Here is a 20,212-nt window from a genome sequence, read left to right on the forward strand (position 1 = left end):
CCCCCCATTTTTCTTGAGGAGACTAAGATACATGTCAGTTAACGTCTGAGTCTCTAAATAAAAATAAACCAAGATTTAAATCTCTAGATATATACATGTGTATACATACACATACAAATATATACATATAAATGTGTCTGTATGCATATGTCCATACGTAAGTATTTAGGATTACATAAACGTATCATAGAAGAACTGAAGTATTCACAAAACACCACAGATATGGTTACCTCTGAGGGGTAAGGAAGTAGCTAGAAACTTTTACATTATACTCCTAACTACTGCTTTTTTCTTTTTTAAATTTTATTTATTAGAGCACGCTCACGTGCACACAAGCAGGAGGAGCGGCAGAGGGAGAAGCAGGCTCCCCACTGAGCAGAGCCAATATGGGATCCCACGACCCTGGGATTGTGACCTGAGCCAAAGGCAGATGCTTAACTGAGCCACTCAGGCGCCCCATACATCTAACTACTTCTTAATTCTTCCAATCCCTTATAATGGGAATGTTCTTGTGTAGAAATACTTAAGCATTTTTAAAAATACAGTAGCTGAAGATAGCTTCTAGGCTTTGGTTTCTCCCCATCCAAAGTACACAAGTCATCCCTGCCCCTGCACTCAGACTCACTCCATCAACACTGAGGCAGCTTTCTCAGTGGACACTGGCTCAGAGGCTGGTGCAGGGGGCAGCACAGGCCCAAAGGAAGCCTGGAGGAGGCTGGCCCACCTCAAAAAAGGGAGTGCTCAGTGGGCCCAGGAGAGCAATCAAATCAACCTCAAAACCTGCCAAAGCTTCCTGGGGGAAGGCACGTATGTGCAAGCCGGGTCTCAGTGCCCGAGAGACTTAACCAGGCTGGCCAGGGAGGGATTCCAAGCGCAAACAGGCAGCACAGTGTCACTGAAACATGAGCCCCAAAGGCAGGAGACGAGGGCTGGGAGCGTTAGGTGCCATGGTGAGGGACCCCCGTCATCTTGCAAACGGTGTGTGCACCATTTTTGATTCTGTGGGTGTGACATTTCAAAACTTTCCAAGGACAATGTTTTCAGGCAAGGCCTACACTTGGCAACCTCCCATGCCCTCATCTTGTACACACCACTATTACCATTACCTGGTTGCTCCTGCACTTGTCTTGAGGATGTAACCCCGAAATGGGGAACCCCGAAGAATCCAAGCAGGACCTTGGCCCAGCAAGGCTGGCATTAATAGATCTGTCGGGGAGGGCCAATTTGAGGGGAATGGAGCCAGAAGCCGAGAGACGGTTCAGAAGATTACTACAATAAACCAGGCGAGAACTAATAAGAGCTCAAATGTGGGCAGCGGTGGTGGGGACGACGGAAACAGACTGATTCAAGAACCCTTCTTCAGGTGGGGGAGGACAGAAGCAGAGAAGCTTCAGATCATAATGCCCACTTCTGCATAATGATTTGACAGGTAGACCAAGAGACAACTTTATCTCCCCTATTCAAGGAGTTGAATAGTTTGCCCAAGGCACTGATATCCTCCTGCCCTGACCCTAAAAGAACGCCCAATAACTACCCTCCCCCCAAAGAAACCAAGTACTTTAATTCACCTTGAGCTTTAAACTGAAGAGCTTCACCTACGGCCTCACCACTGGGGTCCATGTGATATCGGTTAGCTTTTTCTTGCAAAACAGCATCAAAAGTCTCCTGTGCAATTCGCCTAGCTGCCATGTTTCTCTGACCTGTAGCGAGAGGGGAAAAAAAGACACTAAGAATGACAACTAACGCTCACACACAGCCTGCTTAATTTCACCTAATCCTCAAAGTAATGAGATAGTAATTTATAATTCAAATGGTGCTTCAGAGGGAGGCTGAATTATTTGAAGGGGGCTTCTGCCCTCACGGAGCTCACAGGTGTGTTGGTTAGAAGGAACAAAACAAGCACTGTGATCTTAGACAATCTACCTTGCTTCTCCGAACCCATTTCCTCAGAATCCCTACCTGTTGGGCTAAGTGGAGAACTGCAGTAAAGCAACACACACAACTGAATGTAAGCGGGGGGGCGGAGCATAACCCTTGCAAATGGTGGTTAGGAGAGATGTGATCTTTCCCATTCCTATTCTCTTGTATCACAGACACGCAAAGAGGCTCTGAGAACTGCCCGGCCCTCTGAGAACTGCCTCTCAACAAGTGAGTGGAGGAATCCCTGGCTAGTGACAGAGCTTGCTCTGTACCAGGTCCTCTCGGAGGAAAGGGACTCTCACAATCCCCTTTAGTTTTTCCAACAACCCAGTGAAAAGTGGGTCCTGTTATGAATGACAGAATTCAGAAAAAGAGAAAGACTCGGGCTAAGTGACCCACCCAAGGTCAGAGAGCCCAGACCGGAACCTGGAAAACAGGGCACTGGTATTGGGGACAAAGCCCTGAAGACTGACTGGAAAAAGACTTGAGAAGCAACGCTCAGGAAACCGGTGGCTGCGTCCTTAACCAAAATACCCCTTCCGTCTTGAAACCTCCAACCTCAAGACCCAAACCTGCCCTTCCTTCGAGCCATTTCTTATTACCATCATCCCCTTTTCTCATCCCTAAACCCTTTTCCTGGGGCGCCCCTTGTTCTCCGCTGTCGAAGGACAGGGTCCCCAGTCAGGCGGCTCCGAATCAAATCAAGTGACCGAACCTTTTTGCGCCTCTATTTCCCCATCCATGGAATGGGCAGCTAATGGTGGGGGCTGTTGTGGGGATTGAACCGGGTGAAAAATGGTCAAGAGCCCGATACAGCGGTCGGCTGCAGTAATCCCCCTACGAACGGAATTGCTCTGGGCTCGGGTGGAATGAATGAACGAATGAACCCTTTCGGGCGTGGCCCGCCTCCTACCGGCCTCCGAGAACGAAGACAAGGGGGCGTCGGGCCCGGGAGGCCGAAGACCGCCCCCCAGGCCGAGCAGGCGGGGACGCGGCCGGCGCGCAGCCCGAGGGCCGAGCTCGCGGCGTCATCGCGGGGCCCCGGGGCCCCGGAGCGGAACCCGGGCCTCCCACCCGGGGGCCCGCCCACCGACGACGCCCGGGCCCAGGCCTCACCCCGAACCCACCGCGCGCGGAGCCGCCCCCGCCGCCGCCTCAGGTTCCTCACCCGCCGCCGCCGCCGCCGCCGCCGCCGCCGCCGCCGCCGCCGCCGCGCGAGGCGGGGACATGCAAATGAGCCAACGGTCTCCGCAGCGCCGCGCCGCGCAGGCGCAAGCTGCCGCCGAGCCCTGATGCGCAGGCGCAGGCGGCCGCCGCCAAGTTCTCTTGCGCAGGCGCGTTGCTCGCTTCTCAGGGCAGACGCTCCCGAAGCGAAAGATTAATTTGTTGAGAGCCGCGGCAACGGAAAGCGGCCGGGAAAACGCACCAAAGACGCCGCCGCTGCACACCTGTTGGCTCTTTCGGCTTTTACCTGCGCTCGCGGTCACTCTTGATCTCTCCGGGAGCGGTCCGTGGAGCTGAGGGAGGCCGAGGCGAGTTGGCGCCAGCGCGCCTGCGCCCGTACGGTGGCCGGAAGGGACCAGAGGTGGTTCTGCCGGTGACAGTAGGGAGCCCCACCCTTTCCCCACGTGGCTGTGAAAACCGGGTGAGAAGCGGGGGCTGCGGAGTTCCCTCGCGCGGGGAGGGGAGTGGGCACCGCGGGGTCGGGCTGGTGACTGTGGCGCCGCCCTCGGGGACTTGATTTTGGGGAATGACTCTTACAGAAGCCGCCAGGGAACAAAATCCCTGTTTCCCTGGCCTCCGCTCTTTTTTCATTCATTTATTCATTCATTTCTTTTCATTATTCATTCATTCATTCATAACCTATGCACTGAGTGACTGCTGCGTGTCTGACTCCATCCTGGGCAGGGGGGGAAGGTGGTTAACAAAGTTAATTGAGCCCCAGTTGTCGTGGAGGTTAAATTTTAATGGGGGGGGGGAGGCTAGACAGTAAAAGGAAATAAGATAAATGGACATGTCGCTCCAGGTAGATACAGTACTCAAAAAGGATGATGTGATAGGAGGGTGGGGCTGCTTTAACCACAGTGGTTATTAAGAGCGTCCTTTGGCTGGCTGGGATGCGCAGGTGAGAAGATCTAGGTAAGAGACCTAGGTAAGGTCCATGTAGAGAAAGTGCTGGTAAGTAGATTGGATTTTGTTGAGAGGGTTGGGACGCCAGTGCAGGATTTTGAGCAGTGAGGTCTCTGTGATTTCAACTTTCTCCCTGCCTGCTGAGTGGAGAATAGAGGTACAGAGTGTGGCAGGGAGGAACCTGGTGAGACTGCCCTTAGGACTGTACCTGAACCAGGGTGGTTTTGTCGGGTGGAGGAAGATGATAGAGTCCCTGCTATGTCAGGGCACCGTTTTCTCAGTGAGTGGAATCCTGGCTTAGAAAGGGAAACCGGCTGTCATTTGAGGTCTTGCTAACTCCCTTTCTTTTCTCCAGGACACCTTGCTCCTATCATGGGGACTGGTAATGCTGTTTTTCCCCTTTCCTAACCTGGACTGTTCCCAGGTGGCTCCCAGACGACCATTCCTAGGCACCGTCTTTCTCATGAACTCCAGATACGTACTTTCATTCTGCCACCTAGGCTCGTGCCTAACCTAGAGGACCCCTGTAGGACTTGCCGTAGAGGGGGTTCCCAGAGTCAGACATTGATCTCCTAAGCTCAGGACTGGGTAGAGGAAGGTTCATGGGGTAGCGGAGCCAAGGCCAGAAAGCACATACAGGTTCTAAGTGGTCAGGGAAGGCACCCAGGAGGAGGAATCCTGGAAGAGCTAGCAGACACTCTGCAGAGAACCCAGGTGGAGGGAAGTGTTAATGAAGCAGGGTGACATGATGGCCAGGCCTCTTACTGTGTGTGATCTCTGGCAGGTTCTTCCCCTCTCTGAGCTTCAGATTTCTCATCCATAAAGTAGGCATAATTGACATTTGCCTTTTGGACTGTGTTGCTGTGATAGTGTGGCCACTCACTGTTGGCCCACTCAGGTCTGAAGCATGGCTGGGGTGGTGGAAGCATCATTTGGTGGCAGAGTCAGGAACAGAATCCTTCCAACAGCCCCAGCTAGGAAGTTCCTGTCCCTCGAAACTGGTCGGGAACACCCCACACACATACCAGCCTGGGTGCCTCACTGAGAAGCTCTTTATTGAAACAAAATCCTTATTTTTTTTCCTTCACCTTTGACCATGGAAATCCTTAGCAACCCCTAAAGGGATCCTTGTTCTTCTGGGGCAGAAAGAAGTAGGGGGGCTATCCGCAAGGGAGCAAGGTGAGGTGTTTGATGCCCTTCTGCCTCTCCCCACAATTAAACTTGTTGAATTACTTCTAGACAGCAAAGGAAAGGAACAACAGCTAATGTTTATTGAGCTCCTACTCTGTGCCAAATCCTATTTAAGCACTTTATAGGGATTGTATGCTTGAAATGTCACTACAGTCCTATGAGGTAGATTCTCTTTGTTTATCCCCATGTCACACAAGAGAGTTGACCAACAGTGAGGTTAGGTGAAGGGCCTGGGATTCAAGTCGCCACTGCTGGCCCCAGAGCCTGTCCTCCTCCTCCCCCAAAACATCTGCACAAATGCAAATGGAGTCTTCACTTCCTGTGCCACCTCCAGAAAGAGAAGCACAGGCTTGAGTGGCCTGTTTCCCATATAGCCCAAATCTGCCCTTGGACTTTTGCCACATTCCCTTCCTGCTGTCCTAGTACTCCCTGTGCCTTTGTTCCCCTTACATTTTCTGTGATTTACGATTCTTTAACAGACCTGGGACGGGAAAAATAATTGTTTTGAAAGACAGCCTTAGGACAATTGAGAAAGTTGGTCATGGAGTGTATAATTGAGAAAGTTGGTCATGGAGTGTATATTAGAAAATAGTAACGTATCACTGTTAAATCTCCTGTGTTAAATTTTCGTTGTACATTGAATGTGTGAGAGTGCCCTTTTCTTGGGAGATTCATGCTGACATCTTTCAGAGGGAAGGATCTGATTCCTGGAGCATATTCTCACATGGCACATGTGTGTGCAGGAACACACTCTCTCAGAGATTAACTTGGCAAAATATTAACAACTGGTAAAGTTAGAGGGAAATAAGTGTTCTTTGTACTATTCTTGAAACTCTGTTACAAATTTAAAAAGTGATGTATTGTAACAGAAACTTAATATTACTCCAGTAAACAAAGTAGATATAGTAAAAGAAGCAAAATGAAAGGAGTTGTTAACCCCTGTTAGGCTCTAGGCCTGAGGCCCGTTTCCCGCTTTGTTGAAAAGAGAGAGTGGTAGGAGCGCCTGGGGGGCTCAGTCGGTTAAGCAGCCCACTCTTGATCTCAGCAGGTCTTGATCTCAGGGTTGTGGCTTCAGGCCCCATGTTGGGCTCCACTCTGGGCGTGGAGCCTACTTAAAACAAAAAATAAATAAATACAATTTACAAAAAATAAAAAGTACACATTCAGTGCCTCCGTCACCCTAGCTATATTTCAAGTGCTAGAACCCACGTGGATGGCACAGATAGAGAATATCCCATCTTCACAGAAAGTTCTATTGGATCCATTGTCAGATTGGGTTTGAGTTTTTGGCAAAAGGACTTCACAGGTACATTTCATTCCTGTCTGGAGGCAGGTAGTGTTGGGTTTCTCTTCTGGCGATGTGAAATCACACAGTGGATGAGGGTACAGTCCTCTCATTGTCACGTTCCCCATCAGTTTCACTCCTCACAGTTTTACGGCCTATGGGGACTATCATCTAAATCTGGCCTGTTGTGCATAATTTGTTGGAATTCATCTACAAAACAGAACTTTTCCTTTTCCTGTCTTTATAATCCGGTAATTAGGAAGTAGGATGAATGCTGTGTTCTTTATTTGCCAGTTTTCAGCAAAATGAGATACCTGGGTGGCTCAGTCGGTTAAGCGTCTGCCTTCAGCTCAGGTCATGATCCCGGGGTCCTGGGATTGAGTCCTGAATCCGGCTCCTTGCTCAGAGGGGAGCCTGCTTCTCCCTCTGCCTGCCATTCCCCCGCTTGTTCTTTCTCTCGCTAATAAATAAATAAAATCTTCAACAACAATAACAACAACAACAACCATGAAACAAAGTACATTTGAAGAAAATAATGCAGCTTCTAGTCCTGGCCTCATCCCTCTTTTTCCTACCTCCCCTTATGGTAATTATTTCTATTAGTTTTTGATTTAGCATTCCACTTTATTATAATTAATTTTTATTTTGAAACTTTTGTTGGTATAACAGCATACCATTGTAAGTAGTTTTATTACATAGTTACATATGAAATACCTAAACTATATAATAAAATGCCATATAGTTCTTGTATTACATATTACGACAAATATGGCATATCGTCAATAACACATGTAAAATGTGGCATTATAACCATGTTATTTCATTATGATCACGTAACAACTTATAACCTGTAATATTATTAAACTATTATTTTATTCTTTGTTAACTAAAAGGACATGTATTAACATTTTCTCTTTCTTAGATAAAATGTCAACTATCTGCCCTCTTCTGCCCTTCTAGAGGCTGTGCAGGTGCTGGGGTATCAGCCTTCCCTGTGACCCAGCTTGTAAGACTTTTTCCTGGGAGGTCCTGGGCTTTGGCCCTTGGTCACTCTTCCCTAAGTGATAGCCAGGCTCACGGTTATCATCTCACCCTCCATGAAGCTTTCTTCCTGTCTTGATTTCTCAGTTTGAGAGTGTCTGTCAGGTGGGCACCTGCCGCCCCATGAGCAGGAGATGAAGATGTCCGCCAAGCGCATCACCCAGGAGACCTTCGATGCAGCCGTTCGTGAAAACATTGAAGAGTTCGAGATGGGGCCAGAGGAGGCAGTAAAAGAGGCCGTGGAACAATTTGAATCACAAGGTAAGGCACTGTGGCCAGGCCCAGCGCTGATCTGGCTTTTTGGCCGAAAGTCAGTTCCAGTCCCCAGCTTTCAAGGTGTGAGAATGATTTCCCGCCATGGCTCTGTCATGCCTCCTGTGGCAGCCCTGGGCCCCGCCCTGAGCAGGCTGGCGGCTTCCTCCCACTTTGTTCTTATCCTCCCTATACTTGCCTTGACCCCACCCAGACATCTGCAGGGCTGAATCCTTCCAGATGGGTCTCTTTTTTAATTGCCACTTCCTTGAAGAGGCTTTTCCTGACTGCCTCCCAAGAAACAGGGCCACCTGCCTCCCTGCCTCACCATCACTCCAGCCTGAGTTCATGGAGGGTTGGTCACCAGCTGTGGCATTTTCAAAATAGGCTATGGGGGACAGTGGTTAGGAGGGGACTATTTATAGTGGTGTTGCCAGGATTAGGAGATCCTGCTGGCCATAGCAGGGACCTCCCCGGCCCCACAACAGGCCATGGCTGGGATTGGCGAGTCACCTGGCAGAGGCAGAGGCAGGGAGCTGGGAATAAATACCCCACCCTCCCACTCCTTTTGATCTGAAGTCCTATTTCCCATTGGCCAAACCCAGTCAGACTCAAGAGGGCAAGGGCTCAGGGGGTCCAGCCTCAGATGTCAGAGGCTGGTGTCCCTGGCACAGAGTGGGATATAGATACTGGCCAGGGACTGGAGGAGTACCCGCATGTGTCTTGTGCAGTGCAAGCTTCTCCTGGGGGTGTCAGGGAGGGTGGGGGTGCAGCCAGGGTGAAGAACAATGGGAGCCCCAAGGGAAAAGGCTGTGGGGTCCCCTCCCCTCTTAGCCCACCAAGTAGAACACGTCCCTCACTGCAGTGATGACCTGCAGCCTCACAACTGCTCTGCTCCCATTGGCTGGACAGGGCCCAGGGGCAAAGACCACCCTCCCCATATCCTGTATCCCATGTATGAATGTGGCCCTGGTAAGGAGGGGGTTAGGGTGGGGAGCTGAGCAGACCCCCAAAGGCCTCCAGAGTGGGGTGGTTCCAGAAGAAGGGACATGTGTATGTTCTGGAAGGCCTATGGGGATGATGGCTGTCACTTGTTTCCTAAACCACCCCGCCCCCCCGCAGGGGTTGATCTGAGCAACATTATAAAGATGGCACCCAAAGTCTCTGCAGATGGACCCCAGGAACCTACACACGACATCCTGCAGGTAGGAGGGAGTGGCCCAGTGATTTCGTAAGCCCTGTGTGGGCACGGCTGACCTTACACATGTGGTTTCACACACGTCACCATTGAACAGTCTGTTAGGGGCACCTTTCCACTGGTTCCTAAATGACAGATGCTAGTTCTGAAGGGCAGGCACCCAACGTGTACACGGGAGCCCGAGCTTGCAGCCAGGGTTCCCTGAGTCCACATTTGAGTGTCCTTTTTGGGATGGACAACACTCAGGTTGTCCTCAGTGTTGGCAGCCTTGGGAGAGAGGGCACCATGGAGAAACCTTTCAGGAGGACCCTCCCAACCGCTAAGTCTGCTCAAAGATGAATAGGAATTACAGAAAGCGTGGCATCACAGTAAGGCCACCACCTGTGGAGCACTGACTGTTCAGCAGGACACTATATAGCCTGCCCCTTTAGCACGAAAACTGGCCTGTGAGGTGGGTGTTGTCATCCCTCCTGACTTACTGATGGGCAAACAGAGGCCCAGAGCCTACCCTCACTCTCCAGCACACAGACAAAGAAGGTAAAGGTCACAGAGATTATATGCCATCCTTCAGGTCACCTATTAAACAATGATAAGCTGTTGGTAAAAAGGCAAAAGGCTATAGTTTATTGAGAACTGACTGTGGAGTCAGTTCTGTGCAAGACGCTTTCTTTGTGCTGTCTCAGTTGTTCTCTCAAGACCCTTGCAAGGTGGGGATTACTACCCCCATTTTAAGGATGGGTAATCCAAAGACAAAAGCAATGATTTACCTGACAGCAAGTGAATATAGTGACAAAAGAGGAAGTTGGAGAACACAGCCCTGGGTATGAACCCAGCTCTGCCTAAGGCAAGGTATTTACTTCTCTCTGCTCTCAGGGTCCTCACTATCTCCAGCCTCACAGAGATTTTGAGAAAATTACCTCATTGTTTTGACTTATTTGCTAGTAAGAAATGTGTTTGTTGTCTTGGCAGTTTTTTTATTGGGTTGTTCATCTCGTTCTCATTGATTTGTAGGTGCCCTTTACATATGAAGGGTCTCAGTAACAATAGTCTCTAAGAATCACTGAGCACTTCTTAAGTGCTCAGCATTGTGCTAAATCCTTAAAACATATTATCTCAATCTGTTGTTAGCCTATTTTGCTGATTAGGAGTCTGAGGCTTCCAAAAGATAAATGACTCACATGTGGTCGAGCCAGTGAAGGGTAGAGCTAGGACCCAGACCCAGGTCCCTCTCCCAGGGAAATCAAGCTGGGAACACCTCTGTTGTTTTCTACCATCAGTACAGAAAACTCCTTTTGTTTACAACCTTCACTTTTTTATTCTTCTTAATTTGACTTTTAATTTTATTTTTCATTACTGAAGAAGAATGTGAATATGTTCTTGGCATAAAAGATTCAAGCAGTACTCAAGCATTTATAGCAAAATCTGAAAGGCCCTGTCCCCTTCTTTCCCACCAAACCCCTTCTCTCCCTTCCTGTGTGGGAGGCATCACACGCTTTGGGTTTCATATCCTTCCGCCCTTATTCTCACCTTGCAATTGAACCAGCCCCTTCTCTTGCCATGGCAGCATTGACCTCTGCTGCTGCTGCGACTCCGACGTGTGAAAAATGCTTAGCTGTGGGGGAAAAATTCAACTCTGCTGATGTCTTTTGAAATGAGTCTACCAGCGTCAGGAAGTTTGTTGCACACAAACTTGCAGAAACAAAACCAAAAAGTCTTGGAACACCAAGGAGAAAACAAGCCGGACTGGTTTTATATGCGAGGAGTGTCAGAATCCAAGCCATCAGCCATAGAGAGAATGAACTCCCGGGTTAGTGGACAAAGCCCCCATCATCAGGCCGAGGTGTCACAGGTGGGGCACAGCTGACTCTGCCACCTTCATTTCAGTGACTATCCTCTCCTCAGCCACCCACAGGGTCTGGGGTCTCAGGCAGCACCTAGGGGCGATGAAGACCACTGTCTCAGCCAGCCAGCGCAGAGACTCACCTTCCTGATGCCATCCTGGGCAAGAGGAGATTCCGACAAACTGGATAGAGACTAGTGTGCAGCTTGTGCCCTTTATCTTTTCCTCTCTCACCTGACTAAATCCAGAGTGTTGTAACTCCAGCACTGTGCGTCTTAATGGCACTTGGGCCACCGCTTTTCAGGTTTCTTGCCAAGTTCCTGCTCAAATGCTCCATCCTCTGCTTTGGGTTTGTGGTAAAATATAACACAGATTCACCATCTTAACCATTTCTAAGTGTACAGTTCAGTGACACAAAGTACTTTCACACTGTTGTGGAACCATCGCCCACCAGCCATTTCCAGGACTTTCTCATCTTCCCAAACTGAAACTCTGTCCCCATGAAACACTAACTTCCTGTTCCCCTCCCCTAACCCTGTCACTCAGCATTCTCCTTCCCGTCCCTCTGAATGGGACTCCTCTCGGGACTCTTCTAAGTGCAATCACAGAGTTTGTCCTTTAGTAGCTGGCTTCTTTCACTCAGCGTAATGTCATCAGGGTTAATCCATGTTGGAGCCTGGGTCAGAATTTTGTTCCTTGCTATGGCCGAATAATATTCCATCTCGTGGATGGACCACAGTCTGTTTATCCATTCATCCATGGATGGAAAGTTGGGTTGCTTCTAGCTTTCGTCTCCCAGAATTAATGCTGCTGTGAACACGGATATACAGACATTTCTTTAAGACTCTTTTCAGTTCTTTGGGGTATATCCTTGGAAGTGGGATTGCTGGATCACGTGGTAATTGTATATTTACTTTCTCGAGTATTTCCCTAACCACTAGCGACGTGGACCATCTTTTTGTCGCCATAGTGGCCACCAGTATATTTTCTTTGGTGAATGTCCATTCGAGGCACATTCTCTGCTTTAGGCCTATTAATTTTCTGTGTCATTGCAACATATCCTCAGTTAAGTCCAGCTCAGGGACGGTGAGCCAACTGGCATCCTTGCCATTCAGAGCAGTGGTGGCCAAATCCCAGCCCTCTGCATTGGGTTGATGGCGTCTGTAGAGCTGCCCTCCCTAGGGCCAGGGACCAGTGATTTCGTAAGTCCTAGGAGGCTCGGGTTCATCTTGGGCTCATTGCTGAGGCAGATCTGGAGGTCATGGAATTGAATGGCAGCTAGACTTGGATGCTCTTTTCAAATCGTTTCCTCTCATTATTACTGTTTTTCCCCCAAGGGCTTTGAGTTGAATTTGGGTAAATCAACAGTGTGTATGGTGTGGTTTCATTTGGCAGATAAACGTTTGTGGAATGGATGGGAGAGACAAACAGGAGACATCTGGTAGGGGCCGGTCTGGCAAAGGTAACTTTCACCTTCCTTGGAGAGGTGGCCACTGGTATGTCGGTTAGTTGTAGCTGCATGGTAAACAACTCAGAACAACGGCCATTTCCTTGTTCCTTATGGTTTGACTGTGGCCACTGGTATGTCGGTTAGTTGTAGCTGCATGGTAAACAACTCAGAACAACGGCCATTTTCTTGTTCCTTATGGTTTGACTGAGCTCAGCCAGATGGTTCCACGGGTCTTGCTTAGAGAGCCTCTTGCAATGGCAGCTAGGGTTGGAGCGTTGACTGTGCCTGCGCTCACGTGTGTGGCTCCATGGAGGGACCCTGAGATAGCTGGGTCTCTCCATCTCTGTGTGACCTCTGGAGCTCGAAGCTCCTAGAAGCCCATATGTGGAAGCTACCACGGCTGGACTGCATTTCCACCACAGGCCTAGGTCCCCGGAAGGGGGATCTGACGGTGGGGGAGGCCGCGGGGGCATTGTTGCTATAGAACCTCTTTGGGCTGAGCTGACACTGAAGTCTCTCCCATGTCCTCTAGGCCCTGGATGACTTGCAGGAGTCCGTGGCCTGCTCTCACCCCCAGGAAGTATCCACACACCTCACCCGCTTTTTGGAGCAGTGCAAGCAGCACAAGGCGAGCCGCTTCCTGGCAGCCCAGAAGGGGGCCTACCCCATCCTTCTCGCCGCCTGGAAGCTTGCTGTAGCAAGCGACCAGGGCCTCCTGCTCCAGGCCCTCAACGCCCTGTCAGCCCTGACCGATGGCCAGCCTGATCTCCTAGACACCCAGGGCCTGCAGCTGCTGGTGGTCACACTGGCCCAGAATGCCGACGCGGCTGATCTGACATGTTCTGGCATCCGCTGTGTGTGCCATGCCAGCCTGAAGCACGAGCAGAATCGGCAGAGCCTGGTGAAGGCCGGTGTGCTGCCTCTGCTGACGGGTGCCATTACCCGGCATGGTCACCGTGCCGACGTGGTCAGGGAGGCCTGCTGGGCCCTCCGAGTCATGACCTTCGATGATGACATCCGTGTGCCCTTTGGCCATGCCCACGACCATGCCAAGATGATTGTGCAGGAGAATGGAGGCTTGAAGGTACTCATTGAGGCCGCCAAAGGTAGGAGCAGGTGTGAGAATGAGAGTTGGGTTTTAGGATGGCTTCAGGCATGGCTGGCCCCAGGCTCCACTTGCCTCTTCTGGCTTACTACCACCCACATGCCCCCCCCTAATGGAATAGTTCCTTACTCCTGGTTGCTCTAGGTGAGTTCCCAGCCAGGTCTCATTGGCCAAGACCAAATCTTGTGCACATCTCTGGAGCCATTTGAGGAAAGGGCTTGGCTCTGTTCAGCCACACAGACTGAGAGTACATGGAAAGGAGAGCTCCCCAAAGGGACAAATAAGGGTGTTTCCCAAAAATGGGGGAGTGTGTCTGGTCCCCATTGAAGGTTTACAGTTTGGTTCATACTTAGCCTCAAATTGTTATGCACGTACACGTTCCCAACTGGGATGACCAAGACAAGCCAGCCGTGGGAGACCACAGCACTGATGTTCAGACCCAAAATTCCCTGTCCCCATCCATTGTACCCACTAGAAAAGGCCTGACTGTGGTCTGGTGCACGGAAGGTGACAGAAGAATGAGTTCTTCCCAGCCTGCCTGTAGCTCTGGCCCTATAGCTAGTCTTGTTTGTGTGCCTCTGGCCGTCTTCTGGAAGGGCGAGCCTACTACCTCAGTCTCATACCTCTGGAGAAAGTGAAAACAGTCCAGCCATCTGTGAAGTCGAGCTCCTTTTCTGAGGGGGAGTTTACATCTCTCTCATTTGTTGACAGGAGCTCCTATTAGTCTGGGTTCTGCCAGAGAAGCAGAGCCATTGGGGTGTGTGTGTGTGTGCATGTGTGTTTCAGGGAATTGGCTCATGTGGCCGAGGGGCTGGTGAGTCTGAAATCCACGGAGTAGCTTGGGCAGGAGCCAACACCACCATCCTCCAGTGAGCTTCTTCCTCTTCAGGAAGACCTCAGTTTCCCTCTTAAGGCCTTGAGCTGACTGGATGAGGCCCAGTCAGACCATGAGGGTTCATCTTGAAGTCAGCTGATCACAGATGTCACCACATCTAGAGAATTCCTCCACCCAGATTAGTGCTTCCGGCATTGCTGGGGCTGCACCCCGACCAGGAAGACATACCAGCTGACTGTCACGGAGCTCTGTATAAATTAGGGCTGTCCACCCTCCACCTTTCCACTCTCCACCACCCCACCCCCATCTGAGCCTCAGCACAGGCCTCTCCTCCCTAGGGCCTCTGAGCTTTGTCTTCGGCATCTGTGTTCAATTTTACCTAGGTCCGCTCTATCCATATGTCACTCTACAGTTTCTGGGTTTCCCGTTGCACTTAGAAAGGTCATTCCCACCCCAAGAACATAAAAATAGTCTTGGATGTTTTATTATAGCACTATTATGGTTTTCTTTTTTTAGTTGGGATCATCAGTTGGTCTGGAATTTATCTGGGACACAGTGTGGGGGAGGGCGTGTTTGGCTGTCTTCTCCTGCGGCCAGCAGGGGGCACTCCAGGCCTGGCAGCCCTGGTGTTCAGTGGGGCTCTCCTGGTGTGTGTGGCCCGCCTGCTGGGCAGAAGGGCCCCACTTCCCAGGTGGAACAGGATTTGTACCACGACTGCTGGCTCCTGGTTCCAAGCTGGGACTGGTTCTCTCCATGTCCTCGCCCCAATGGTTCCTCTCCCTCCCTCTCCACAGCATTCTCTGACAACCCCAGTGTCCTGAGTGAGCTCTGCAGCACCCTATCCCGCCTGGCCGTCCGCAATGAATTCTGCCAGGAGGTCGTCGACCTTGGGGGCCTCGGTGTCCTGGTGGCCCTACTGGCCAACTGCAGCGACCACCAGGTGGGTGTCCAAGCCGTCTTAGGGTGTGAAGCGCCCTTCACTTGGATTTCGATTTATCATTTCTCTTGATGCCGCAGGAAGGTTCCAGACCTCCCAGTGAACTCTGCCCCCTTGAGCCCCAGCCACCCAGACCAGCCTGAATCAGAACACACTGGCCCTGTCTGCTGACCCTGGAAGCAAAGTGCAGTTTTCACTTCTCATTGACCCCTGGTCAGGAAGTTAAGTTTTGGGGGAAAACAAATCCATCCACCCTCTCTCACTGACCTTTAACACCTTCGTATTTTCTACCAACAGTGGGAGGAATGCCATTGGGTGTTGGCAGGGGCTGGCCCAGCTCCCAGCTCAGGAGTGTGATACTTGGGTGAGGCAAATCCTTAGTGCCTTGGTTTCCCCATCTATAAAATGGGGTGGGGCCTCCTCTTCATTATTCTTTCATTTAGCAGCTACTTAACCCCCTTTCTACATGCCTGACCTAGGGTGGGAGTACCTCCCTGTCCTGTGGCAGCAACGGTCCTGCTGGCCCCAGCCCCAGCTGGTGATATCAGCCAGTCTCCTTCTGGACACATGGCAGAAAGCTGAATTTGAACCAGCTTAAGCACATGAGGGAATGCATTTTGTTTGTACTCCTGGACAGCCAGGCAGTGGATGGAGGCTTGGTTTCCCTCCCACTGCTTTCTCTTTTATGGCTCTGCCCCTCAGCAGGGCGGTTGGCAGTCCCAGCAGCATCTGGTCAGCTGTCCTCAGCTCAGGACCTGGGGACTCAGCTATGGCCAGGGGACCCTATGCTTTGATTCCTGGCCTGAGCCACATGCCCGCCTGTGTGCGTGAGGGGTGGGTGTCCAGGTTGTCCAGACACCTGGGCTAGGCACAGGTGGACTAATTCACAGGCTCCACCTCTCTGAGCCTCCCCTGCCCTTACTGGCTCCATGTGTGCCCCAGGGTGGCCCCACCTGTTTTTCGGACTGTGGAACAACAGACCCTCCTCAAGACTACCCCCCCCCCGCCCCCCCCAACCCGCCACCAAGCAGTTAGTGTCTGGCCCAGCACAGGAGGATGAGCTGGCCAGAGCTGACCCCCACCTCCCCCCACCCCCATAGGACGTTGTAAAGCAAGTGTTGAGTGCCCTGCGGGCCATCGCAGGCAATGATGATGTGAAGGACGCGATTGTCCGAGCTGGCGGGACAGAGTCCATTGTGGCCGCCATGACCCAGCACTTGGCCAGTCCCCAGGTACCTACCCCGGGCAGGGGGCGCACCCGGTGGGGCACAGTGGCTAGAGTCCCAGCTCAGTGTTTGGGTTCACCTGGTGCTCTGCCCCATTTCCTCAAGCAGGGCTAGGGTGGGGCCTGTGAGAGGCCTCAGTTGAGACCATCCTCCCTAAGCGTGTGGTTGAGGTTTTTATCATCCCTGTTATTACTGATCAGGTATATACGCGGGCTGGCTGCGGACTCTCTAGGGGAAACTGCAGGGCACTCACCTGGGGAATTAACAGTGGTGGCCACGGAGGGCCCTCGGGGTAATGGGCATCTGATTGTCTCTGCTGTCCCCGTGACCCCCACAGGTATGCGAGCAGAGCTGTGCGGCCCTGTGCGTCCTGGCCCTGCGGAAGCCAGAGAACAGCCGGGTCATCATGGAAGGTGGCGGCGCCCGGGTAGCACTGCGGGCCATGAAGGCGCACCCTGCGGAGGCTGGAGTGCAGGTGGGCCTGGGGGCAGGAGGGCGGGGCAGACCCAGGCCCTCCCTGTCCCTGTCCTCATCCCCAGCCTAGCCCACTTCTCTCCAATTCTTCTTCCTTCCCAGCTCCGAAGGTTATCTACTTCCCATCCTTGAGAATGCACCCAGTTCTGTCCTCGGCTGTCTTCCTGCTCCTTTGCTCTTCCAGCATTGATCTTTTCCTCTCCTAACAGTTCCTTCAGAGGGATAGGAAGAGGAGGAGATGGGAGGAGAGCAGGTGGGGATCTTCTGGGACTTCGGGAAGGTTCCTTGCCGTCCGTGGGCTGCTCCTTCATGTTCAGCACGTGGGACCCACAGTCTGTACCTTACTGGGGAGTCAGTGAAGCTAAGCAGTAGACGGGGCTGCATGCGCCCCTGCCTGAAACCCACACACTTCCTTGTAGTTTCCAGGGCTCTCCCTGCCTCCCTGCCTCCCTGACTCCCACCTCGAGTGCCCTCCCAGCCCAGGGGCCTCCTTGTTGGTCTTCAGACATACCAGACTCTGTCCCACTATGGGTCTTTGCCTCCCTCTTCAGGATGGTGTCTCCTCGGGAACACTGCCCTTGGCTCACCAATCACCTTGCTCACCCCTCACCACCCTGGCTGGGCAGCCTCTCACACCCCACCTACTTCTCTTCTAGTTTCCTAATGGTGGGGTGCTTTGTGGCACCCACACACAGCAGATAAGCAGGGCACAGGTGTTGATGAACGCTTGACGATGTAATTGACAGGTGGGCCCTGTGCACAACCCCCTCTTCCCACTGTCTTTCAGCTCTCCTTTCCTGGGGTCCCTGCCCAGGCTCTTGCCAGCCACGGGGAAATCTTGCCCTGAGGCTGAGGGTCCCATACCTGAGGGATCAGCCGCACCTGCCAAGTACTTGACTGCCCTGAGCATCTGTTTCCTCACCTGGGAGATCGGGGAATTAGCCCTGCTTCCCACGGCAGCTGAGAGGATAAAGCGGAGAAATGAATCTAGCCTGATAAGTCACACAGTGTAGGCACCTACTGTACCTTGACCGTGGTCACCTTTATCCTGTTATGTTATGATGAGGGGGCACTGAGGTCAGAGTGGACCCCACCCACCGGCACACCGCCACTCACCTTCAGTTCTTCCTCCCAGAAACAGGCCTGCATGCTGATCCGTAACCTGGTAGCCCGCAGCCAGGCCTTCTCACAGCCCATCCTGGACCTGGGGGCCGAAGCACTCATCTTGCAGGCCCGAGCTGCCCACCGTGACTGCGAGGACGTGGCCAAGGCTGCCCTTCGGGACCTTGGCTGCCGTGTTGAGCTGCGAGAGCTGTGGACTGGCCAGAAGGGCAACCTGGCACCGTGACCTCAGGCTCAGTCTGGGCCATGGCTCTGGGTGAGTTATGTGACTCAGGAACAGGGAAGAGGTCCATGTCCTGTCACTCTACTCCCCGGATTCCTCACCCATTCAGTGACAGGTGTTTTCTGATGGTCACCAGGTACAGGCTGGGGTGGGAAGGGAACCATGGTGAAGCGTCTACACAGCAGAGAGCAGCCCCTGGGCCCTGGCCTCCTTTCGCCTTGTTCTCCAGGCCAGCTGACCACATTGCTGTTACCCGTCCTGCCCTCCCAACCCCACCACCCTGTGCCCTTTCCTACCAAAAGGAGGGCCCTTAGTATTGCTTGGGGGCAAAGTGCTAACTGAAATGTGGGATCCACGCTGGCCAGTCTCACAGGAGGGTGGGGACCCTGCTTCGGTTCCTACAAGTCTGTTCTCTCCCCTGCTCGTCTCTTACTTATAATATGGTTTGTAGGTGTCTTGCTCTGCTGGACAGAGAGCAGGGACCAAGCTCTGCTGCCTCCAGGGGTCCCAGGCCAGCCAGTACTGCCCAGTAATAAAAGACTCTGTTAGTTAACAACGGAGGGATCTCTTCCATAGCGCAACGGAGTATGGGTGCTGCCTCCATGGCTTCAGAGAGTGGGAGAGGGGCAGATGTCTGGGGAGGCCATGGAGTCGCTGAGGAAAGCAAAGGGGTTTTGAGAACCACCTGGGATATATGGTCTGCTGGGGCCATGGTTCATACCTGGGGTCTCAGCCCCACGGCCACTGTTTCTGATTATGTCTCACTGAGCTCTGTGGCCTTGAGCTAGCGACGTATTCTGTCTAAGCCTTGATCTGATCTTCTGTGAAATGGGGAGGGGGGAGCAATAGAGCCCCCTTCCGTGGGGTGTGCAGGAAGAGCTGGGCATGTGGGAGGCACCCGACCGTCTTAGCTTCACCACCTCAGTCACCCTCGAAGGACTGTCCTGTACTTGTCTGCCCGGCTGCTTGAGGTCATTGCTCGCTGGGCGGCTTGGGAAGTCTGCCTCCTTCTTTGAGCCTCAGTTTCCCCATCTGTAGTATGGACATCAGTGTTACTGCCTGAAATACCCACTGTACCTCCAAAGTGTTCTGGGGGTCCCCAAGCAGCTGTGCTTAGCAAACCCCAGCGCTCCTCTGCCTTTACACTTGGGGGTCGTGCCGTGGTCACCCTGCAGCTTGTGCATCCCATGTAGCCCAATTGGGTGGTTAGCTTCAAGAGTTCTGCTGGGCTCCAGGCGCGGTACCCAACCTCTCTTGAAACACCCAGTCCACTGCTTGTCATACATCTCCCCTAGCTCAAGGAGGACCTAAATTTGGTCCTTAATATCAGCTCAAGTCCCTTCCTAGAAGGCTTCTGGTTTCCATGGCTGGGCAAGTAGCTGGGGGTGTGTGTGGCATCACCCGGGTCCTAGCTCCCCTTGGTGGCAAACTGTTCCCCACTCCTGGCTGGGAGGGCCCTGCCAGCTCTGGGGGGTTGACATGAACCTCTAACCCGGTCACCTCTCCCTGATTTCCCCCACTGGGAACACACCCAGCATGTAGAATTTTCTTGCACCTGATCCAGGCTGCCCCGCTTTGACTTCTGCCACCCATGTGACCTTGGGGCATTCTGCAGTCCCTGTGAGCCTCATGTGTCATCATCTGTCTCATGGGAGGTGGGTGATGCCAGCCCATTTCTGGGGAAGCCTGAGGTTCGTTCCTGTAATTCCTGCCCAGGCTCTGCTCTCAGTCTGCCCAAGGCTCCCCATTGCCCTCTCCGCAAAACCAACTGTCCTCTAGGCCCCGCCCACCTCCCAACCTCATCTTCCCTAATTCTCTTTTATTTTTTTTATTTATTTTTTAAAAGATTTTGTTTATTTATTTGATAGAGAGAGAGAGATCACAAGTAGGCAGAGAGGCAGGCAGAGAGAGAGGGGGAAGCAGGCTCCCCGCTGAGCAGAGAGCCCGACATGGGGCTCGATCCCAGGACCCTGAGATCATGAC

The 20,212-nt window shown here is 52.3% G+C and overlaps 3 protein-coding genes across 8 annotated transcripts in view; 2 read left to right on the forward strand and 1 right to left on the reverse strand.

Annotated features, from left to right (window-relative positions):
• The window catches only part of LOC111143922 (SURP and G-patch domain containing 2), a 30,901-nt gene extending 27,752 nt beyond the window's left edge, over window positions 1–3,149 (reverse strand). For 2 of the 5 annotated variants that reach the window (XM_022497950.1, XM_022497949.1), the window contains exons 1-2: window positions 3,089–3,149; window positions 1,569–1,700 (exon numbers count right to left, since the gene is read on the reverse strand). In XM_022497950.1, coding sequence (XP_022353658.1) covers window positions 1,569–1,700; window positions 3,089–3,149 — 193 coding nt within the window. The remainder of the gene's footprint in view (window positions 1–1,568; window positions 1,701–3,088) is intronic. The other 3 variants (XR_002640349.1, XM_022497952.1, XM_022497951.1) reach the window with 3 other exon arrangements.
• Window positions 3,150–3,507: 358 nt separating this feature from the next.
• LOC111143925 (armadillo repeat containing 6) lies at window positions 3,508–18,672 on the forward strand. 2 transcript variants are annotated; one of them, XM_022497955.1, is made up of 8 exons: window positions 3,508–3,565; window positions 7,655–7,828; window positions 8,942–9,024; window positions 12,840–13,413; window positions 15,042–15,187; window positions 16,285–16,416; window positions 16,748–16,885; window positions 18,020–18,243. In XM_022497955.1, the coding sequence occupies exons 2-8, from the start codon at window positions 7,702–7,704 to the stop codon at window positions 18,230–18,232; spliced, it is 1,413 nt and encodes a 470-aa protein (XP_022353663.1). In that variant the 5' UTR covers window positions 3,508–3,565; window positions 7,655–7,701; the 3' UTR covers window positions 18,233–18,243. The 2 variants fall into 2 exon arrangements, with proteins under 2 accessions (XP_022353663.1, XP_022353664.1); XM_022497956.1 differs by lacking the exon at window positions 16,285–16,416 and having other exon boundaries at window positions 18,020–18,672.
• Window positions 18,223–20,212, forward strand: part of LOC111143926 (solute carrier family 25 member 42) — a 32,632-nt gene continuing 30,642 nt past the window's right edge. Inside the window, exon 1 of the mRNA XM_022497957.1 lies at window positions 18,223–18,262. The gene's annotated coding sequence lies outside the window, so the exon portion shown is untranslated. The remainder of the gene's footprint in view (window positions 18,263–20,212) is intronic.

Source organism: Enhydra lutris, unplaced genomic scaffold (assembly GCF_002288905.1).
Source record: "Enhydra lutris kenyoni isolate GAN:26980312 unplaced genomic scaffold, ASM228890v2 scaffoldscaffold10, whole genome shotgun sequence".
Lineage (NCBI taxonomy): Eukaryota > Metazoa > Chordata > Mammalia > Carnivora > Mustelidae > Enhydra > Enhydra lutris.